Genomic DNA, 7,465 nt, shown 5'->3' with positions numbered 1-7,465 from the left:
GGGGCACGCCGGGAAATGTAGTTTACTCGTTCCTCCCTAGAGATGAGCCAATGGGAGACTCTTAAACGGGAGTCAAAGGGGCGGAAGACGCAAGTGCGTCTCTCAGGGCATCTGTAATTCGATTCGATCCTGAGAGCCAACAGGATTCGGGGAAGAGTGGTAAGGATGTGGTAGAGGCTGGGAATGGCAGTGAGCTTGCAGAGGGTGGGACCAGGCAGGAGGCAGATCCAATAAACTGGAAGGCTTTCCTGACGTCATCAACACGCGCCGGAAGCACGGCTCACACGGGTGCTTACACGGGGCTGGCTGCGAGGATGGCTGGCTTCGCGGAGCTTGGGCTGTCATCCTGGCTCGTGGAACAATGTCGACAGCTGGGTTTGAAGCAGCCCACGCCCGTGCAGCTCGGCTGCATTCCCGCCATCCTGGAAGGTGAGTGTGGCTAGGCCTCTTCTCCAGGAGGCGTCCCCGCTCCTGTCGCCTCACTTTGCCTTCTCACAGCTTTTGCCCACGCCGGCCCCGTGAGGCGAAGGGCAGTCTTGGGCCTTACGGGCGATCCTGGGTTCTGGAGGCAGACTAGGCAGTGTTGGCGTTTAGGGTGTACGGCTGACTCGCCGTGTGTCCGCACCCAAGTGATGTAATCTCTGAAACTTTTATAGCCTCAGAGCACTGGGAGGGTTTGATGAATAACTAATAATAGATAGTACTGGGAAAATTCGGTAGAGCTTGGATTACTATCTCTATTTTAGAAATGGAAACTGAGGTTGTCAAGATTACTGGTAAATCCACGGCTCTGGTCCCTAGACTGCTCTTCTCCCCACTCCTCTGGTCCAACCCAGTTTTGCCATTAAAGAGACGCCTTCAGGAAGCCTAGGATGTGACAAATTGAGGCATTAAATAAACAAGGATGAAGGAGTCAGTAGGGAGCATAGGATGCAGATTGTGGGGAGGGCATTCTGGGTTTCCCAAGCCCTGATACCCCGGAAGGGGTCAAAACGAGGTCGTGGTTAGTGGCAGGCATCTCAGGTCAGATGGATGTGGGTTCCATTCCAGCCTGATACTCACTGTCTGTGTATCCTGGGCAAATCTTTGAGACTCTGTTTCCCCTTCTGTTAAATGGGGATGATAATGGCCTCGCCCTTCTAAAATGTGTCAGTTGCTCTAAATGGAAAGTTGTCAGAATTCCTGGAATGGAAAGGGCACAGGCCAGTACTGAGCACACAGTAATTGCTCATTAAATGTTAGCTGCTGTAAACTGTGCCCGATACAACACCTGTCTACACCTGTGACACTGCTTTGCCCTCTGCCCAGGTCGGGACTGCCTGGGCTGTGCCAAGACAGGCAGTGGCAAGACGGCAGCGTTTGTCCTGCCCATCTTGCAGAAGCTGTCTGAGGATCCCTATGGCATCTTCTGCCTCGTCCTGACACCCACCAGGTGAGCCCCCCAAAGGCCTCGTGGTGAGTTAACCAGCTGTGTTCTCTTGGGCAAGCGCCTTTACCTCTCTGAGCGCACTTTCCATGTGTGCAAGATGGGGACAGAAATTATGCCCACCTCTTAGAAGTGCTGAAGAATTAACAAGACAGTGAGTGAAAAGTTCTGAACACAGAGCTTGACTCAGGGCAAGCAGGAAGGCCAGGAAGTAGGGACACAGGCAGAGAAAAGGCCTGGGTGGAGCTGGGGCTGGGGGCAGAGAGGAGAGGACTTGGACACTGACCAGCCCTGGGGGAGGGGGGACTGACACTTGGGTCTCAGGCTTTGATGACTGTGGTGTTGAGGCCATTGCTGAGGACGTGGGAAGAAGAAAGGCCAGTGTGGGTGGGACTGGCAGGGGACAAGCCATGGGCTGTTTAGGGACCCAGCCTAGTGAGAGGGCAGGGGCCACAAGGGGCCTCCAACACTCAGTATCAGAACCTTTGTCCAAAGGGGACTGGGAGCCTCGGAGGGTGTGTGAACAGGAGAGGTCCAGGCAGGAGGCCGTAGGGTGGAGATGGGAATGAGAGGCAAGCACAAAACCGCTATCTGACCCAGGCTGGCCCCTTCATGCCCACAGGGAGCTGGCCTACCAGATCGCAGAGCAGTTCCGGGTCCTGGGGAAGCCTCTGGGCTTGAAAGACTGCATCATTGTCGGCGGCATGGGTATGGGGGGCCCAGGGAGGCTCTGGGCATGGACCCTCTGCAGCCTCAGACCATCCACCCAGCCCCACCTCTCACCCTCCACCCACAGACATGGTGGCCCAGGCCTTGGAGCTCTCCCGGAAACCACATGTGGTCATCGCCACACCAGGGCGCCTGGCTGACCACCTCCGCAGCTCCAATACCTTCAGCATAAAGAAGATTCGCTTCCTGGTAACTCAGCCTGGGGCCCTGATACATCCATGTGGGAAATTTGTGTCCCATAGGCCATCCAGTACCGCATTGGGAATGGTGACAAGAACAGCTCGGGAACCAACAAAAGGGGGCCTGTATTAGTAAAGATAGTTGGGGGCTGGGCCTCTCTGAGGAGGTGACATTGGAGCCGAGATGGGTGAGGGAGCAGGCCTCCAAGACCTAGAGGGAGAGTGCTCTAGGGCCCAGGTCTAAGACCAGGAAGGAGGCACATGGGGAAGGTGGGTCGAGCCCAGGCATGTAGTCAGGACTTGGACAGCGCCCTCACCCCGGATCCCTACCCCCTGCTGCTGGCACTACAGGTGATGGATGAGGCGGACCGGCTGTTGGAGCAGGGCTGCACTGACTTCACTGTAGACCTGGAGACCATCCTGGCGGCTGTGCCGGCCCACAGGCAGACGCTGCTCTTCAGTGCCACGCTGACCGACACGCTGAGGGAGCTGCAGGGCCTGGCCACCAACCAACCCTTCTTCTGGGAGGCTCAGGCCCCGTGAGTCCATAGCCACGTCCCTGGGGGAGCAGGGCAGGCGGGGGGCCAAGTGGGGGTCACACCCAACAGAGGTTATTGCCCATGGGCAGGGTGGGCTATTGGCCTCATTCAACAGAAGGGGAAACAGGCCCTCCTGTCCCCAGTGTGCGCACAGTAGAACAGCTGGACCAGCGCTACCTGCTAGTGCCTGAGAAGGTCAAGGATGCCTACCTGGTCCACCTGATCCAGAACTTCCAGGACGAGCACGAGGACTGGTCCATCATCATCTTCACCAACACATGCAAGTGAGCGTGGGCAGGCCTGCCTCTCCCATCCCCCAGGCGCCCATCCCACAGCCCTTCATGGAGGCCCGAGAGGTGGCCCAAGTTTGGAGGTATGGGGCACACAGCCAGTCCCGGCACTCTGGGGCCTCTGCTCAGGCCGGCAGTTTCGGAGGATGCACTCAAGGGGGCTTAGAGAGGTCAAGCAGTTTGCCAACGTCACCCCTCCTGAAGGCAGAGCCAGAATTTGGGGTTCCTCAGACCTGCCTTTAACCGGAAGGGCTGAGGGCCTCAGGCTCTCCCCAGGAGACCCCTGCAGCAGCTGAGAAGGCCCTGGAGCAGCCTATTCGCTGTGGTCTCTGGATGTCAATGAGGCCCAGCACATCAGCACCAACACCCGGGGCTGTCCTCTCCGCAGACCCAGGGATTTCAAAATCCTTTGAGGCGTTTAGGGAGAGCATCAAGGAGCTGTAGGGTAGCCTAGCCTGAGCCAGCGTAGAAGGGCAGTCCACAGCATGTGGAGGAGACCTCCTGACTGCTGCCCGCCAAGAATTTCTTGGCCACCAGAAGAGAAAAGTCTGGATGTAGGGCCCACTCTTGTTGGCTTAGGCCAGGGGAGGGGTCAGTGGGCAGGACACTGCACCCCGGCTTCTCCTTCCCCAGCTGTGCAGGGCCACCTACTTGGGGTCTCGGCGGGTGGGAGGGCCAGGAGCGCCTTTCCAGGACCCTAGCGCTAGACGGGCTGACAGCACATCCTTCCTGCCAGGACCTGCCAGATTCTGTGCATGATGCTGCGCAAATTCAACTTCCCCACCGTGGCTCTGCATTCCATGATGAAACAGGTGAGGCGCTGGGCGGCCCCACAGATCCCCTCACCCGCCAGCCTTGCCCTGGGGACTTCTCCCAGCCTCAGGGCTTTTGCCCAGGCCCTTTCCTCTGCCTGGAACACTCTTCCTGCCACCTGTCTGCCCCAGTCTGGCCTCCTCAAGCTCATCTCCCTCACTGGACTGTGAGCCACTTGAGGGCGGAGACTGTCCTGGCCTCTGCCCTGTCCCCAGGCCTCACACAGTAAGCGCGCAAACGTTTGTTGAGATGCTACCTCACACCCCCCCCACCCCCAATTCTCTCCCCAATCCGGCACAGAAAGAACGCTTTGCTGCCCTGGCCAAGTTCAAGTCCAGCATCTACCGGATCCTGATCGCGACAGATGTGGCCTCCCGGTGAGCAGCTCCAGGGTACTCCCTTCCCCATGACGTCCCCCACAAAAGGGCCAGAGGGAGAGACTGGCTTCAGGCATGGGTCAGGCAGCCTCAGCTTCACTGCTGAGCGACCGTGGGTGAGTCCCAACCTCAGTTTCCCCACATGGACAGAGGTGCTGACTGACCTCTCTCTCCAGGGGCCTGGACATTCCCACGGTGCAGGTGGTCATCAACCACAACACCCCCGGGCTCCCGAAGATCTACATCCACCGAGTCGGCCGGACAGCCCGTGCAGGTGAGCAGACAGGGCAGGGCAGCCTTTGGGCACCCGCCCCTCCTGCCTGCCCACACCATGAGGAGTCAGAGTCACAAGCTGGTGGGACACGGGAGGGCTACAGGCCACAGGTGAAAGATACTAGAGGCAGCACTTGCAAGTTGGGGGACTTGCCCTTTCAAAACCATAGGTGGGGATTCTCTGTCTTTTCACCCCCGGCAGCACTAACAGCGACACGTGCTGTTCCCTGGGGACACGGCACACACTGGCCCCATCCCCGCCACTCCCTGTTGCCTCACCTCAGGCCCCTTTACCCGTCAGGGCTGCCAATCCATGCCCAGCAGCAAATAGGTGTACGAGTCCTGGTGGGTATGACGCTGCCCTGTGGGATTTGGCGTCCAAGTTCAACCCCTCGCTGTGACTCTGGCTAGGAGCCAAGGAGGCATCCTTGTGTCTGCTCCCCAGCCCCACCCCGGAGGGGCACGGAGTCCAGGAGATTTTCTCACACCTGGAGTGGGCAGAGATATGGTTTCTGGGGCCAGACTGGGCCTGGCCCTTCTCTCCTGCCCTGTGGCCTCAGGAAGGTCACATCAGCTCTCTGGGCCCCCACTGCCTCATGCAACAATGGGTAGTAAGAAGGTGACACCTGTTTGGGGCTGCTCCGAGGGTCATGGGCCTGGTCAGCTGCCAGTGCTGTTCCAGCACTAGTCACTGTCACAGAAACGGCGAATGGAGAAAGTGGTGTGCAGAGATCTGAGCTGAAGCCTGTCTGGGCTTATTGCTGACAGAACTTGGCCTGGGCTCCCTGGCGGCCACACTGAAATGGGAAATCAGCCACATCACCTGTATAAGGCCAAGCTGGCAGGACAGCCGCCTCTCCCTGGAGTCCTGCAGCTCCCCTGGGACAGACCTGCCTACTACGCAGAGGTCAGGCAGGGGGTTGAGCCGTGACGCCCTGAGCTTCGTTCATTTCCACTCACTCACTCACCCACCGAGCTCCTGTACTGTTCCCCTTGATTGAGAGGAGCCCTGAGCCGCCTGCTGGTCAGGACCTGCTTCTACTGGCCCTTTGTTCTGGCCTCCAGCTCACAGCCTGGGTGTGTCCCCACAGGGCGGCAGGGACAGGCCATCACGCTGGTGACGCAGTATGACATTCACCTGGTACACGCCATCGAGGAGCAGATCAGTGAGTGGAGGGGCAGAGGAGGGGAGGGGAGGGGAGGCGGGTGCTTCTGGGTGAGATGCCGCTCAGCCCTATCAGACACCCGCTAGCCTGCTCACATGGGCAGGCTTAAACTGCGCTTTCCTTCTTATGCAACCCTCAAAGAAGTTTCTTTGCCCAGTTGTTGAAACAGAAGCTCTGCAATGGCCTTCAGCAGCTGAAAGCCACATCTAGTGGGAAGGGACTTTGGTTTCTCAGACCAGAGTGTGTGGGTGGTCCCTGCGGATGAGTCAGAAGCCCCAGGGCTGGGGCCTGGGCATGTTTGAAAAACCCCCTTGGGTAGTTTAATGTGTAGCCAAGACCGAGAACCTCTGGGGCACCTCCAGTCACTGCAAAGACTGTCCTAAGATTCAGAAATGTCTCGACTTTAAAGAACACTGTTTCCAGGGGGAAAAAAAAAAAAAATCCCTAGTCAAATTCATAGTATTGCTAACAACAAAAAAAAGAGCAGTCTATACCTTCCTTGGGTCTGAAATCTTAGATCTTGCCCACCTGATCCTTATCTGCTATGGCCCTGGATGGCCTTGCATGCCCTACTACAAAGGGAACTCGCTACATGATTGAAATCCCTCTCCATGTCGTGCCTGCCCCCCTGTGACCCTGCTGTCCCCACAGAGAAGAAGCTGGAGGAGTTCTCGGTGGAGGAAGCTGAGGTGCTACAGATCCTCACACAGGTCAACGTGGTGCGGAGGGAGTGTGAGATTGTGAGTGTTGGGGAAGGGGCTGGTCCTCGGGGCCCAGGGTGCTTCCTGCAAGATGGTGACCCCCCAAACGGCCTCTCCCTCCCCCCCCAGAAACTGGAGGCAACCAACTTTGATGAAAAGAAAGAGATTAATAAGCGGAAGCAGATGATCCTGGAGGGGAAGGTGAGGGCTGAGCCGGTGGTGGAGTGGGCGTGGGGCACAAGCTTCCCTGTGGATGATCAGCTTAGCCACCTTCTGGTCCTCCCCATGCCAGGATCCCGACCTGGAGGCCAAGCGCAAGGCCGAGCTGGCCAAAATCAAGCAGAAGAACCGGCGCTTCAAGGAGAAAGTGGAGCAGGCACTGCAGCGGCAGAAGGCCAGTGGGGCTGGCCGCAGGGGGTGTCCATCCAGGGCCCAGCCTGAGGCCTGCTTGTCCCCAGCACCCGCTCAGGGCCCAGCCTGAGTTCCACACGGCCCCCGTCTGCCCAGCCTGGGATGCCTTCATCCAGCTGAAGGTTGGAGGGTCCTCCCCTCAGGATAATCCCTCCTCCCAGTCTGCCCAGTCCCCCTCAGCGGAGCCCACGGACACCCACGTGCAGTGCGCAGCCCTCCACCCCACCCTGCAGCCCCTGGTGGCCCCTCCTCAGAACCTTGGCCAAGAGGTAGGCTGCAGAGGAGGAAAGAACGCTATGAGGTTGGGCCCAAGTCCACGTACAGTGACCCCAGCCCAGGGTCACCCTGGGGGTGCTGTGGGGCCCCAGAGCGAAGGTGTGTCGCTTGCAGGAGATGCTCAATAAATGAGTCTTTTGACTTCCTCAGTCTGACTCGGGGAGCAGGGGCAGAGGGAGGAGGGTATGACTGCCTGTACTTCTCAAGTCTCCCAGAACACCACTTACTACCCCCCACCCCCCAGGTCTCCTTTCCTGTCAGGCCAGGCCCAAAGCTTTGAACTGC

The 7,465-nt window shown here is 58.5% G+C and overlaps 1 protein-coding gene across 1 annotated transcript; it reads left to right on the top strand.

The window, feature by feature from the left end:
- Positions 1–280: 280 nt before the first annotated feature.
- DDX49 (DEAD-box helicase 49) lies at positions 281–7,329 on the top strand. The gene is made up of 13 exons (XM_068536681.1): positions 281–429; positions 1,309–1,432; positions 2,049–2,134; positions 2,223–2,344; positions 2,686–2,873; positions 3,017–3,157; positions 3,900–3,975; positions 4,277–4,353; positions 4,530–4,627; positions 5,718–5,792; positions 6,444–6,532; positions 6,623–6,694; positions 6,786–7,329. Exons 1-13 carry the CDS (start codon positions 315–317, stop codon positions 6,972–6,974), a joined length of 1,452 nt encoding a protein of 483 aa, XP_068392782.1. The 5' UTR covers positions 281–314; the 3' UTR covers positions 6,975–7,329.
- Positions 7,330–7,465: the final 136 nt, after the last annotated feature.

The sequence above is a fragment of the Eschrichtius robustus genome, chromosome 2, assembly GCF_028021215.1.
Source record: "Eschrichtius robustus isolate mEscRob2 chromosome 2, mEscRob2.pri, whole genome shotgun sequence".
Taxonomy (NCBI): Eukaryota; Metazoa; Chordata; class Mammalia; order Artiodactyla; family Eschrichtiidae; genus Eschrichtius; species Eschrichtius robustus.
The sequence above is the reverse complement of the archived record's forward strand: the minus strand, read 5'-3'. Positions and strand labels throughout refer to the sequence as shown.

Coding starts and splice junctions, on each gene's coding strand:
- DDX49 (XM_068536681.1), top strand. CDS start 315: ATGGCTGGCTTCGCGGAGCTTGGGCTGTCATCCTGGCTCGTGGAACAA. Junction 2,135..2,222: donor CATCATTGTCGGCGGCATGG/GTATGGGGGGCC, acceptor CTCCACCCACAG/ACATGGTGGCCCAGGCCTTG. Junction 4,354..4,529: donor GCGACAGATGTGGCCTCCCG/GTGAGCAGCTCC, acceptor CTCTCTCTCCAG/GGGCCTGGACATTCCCACGG.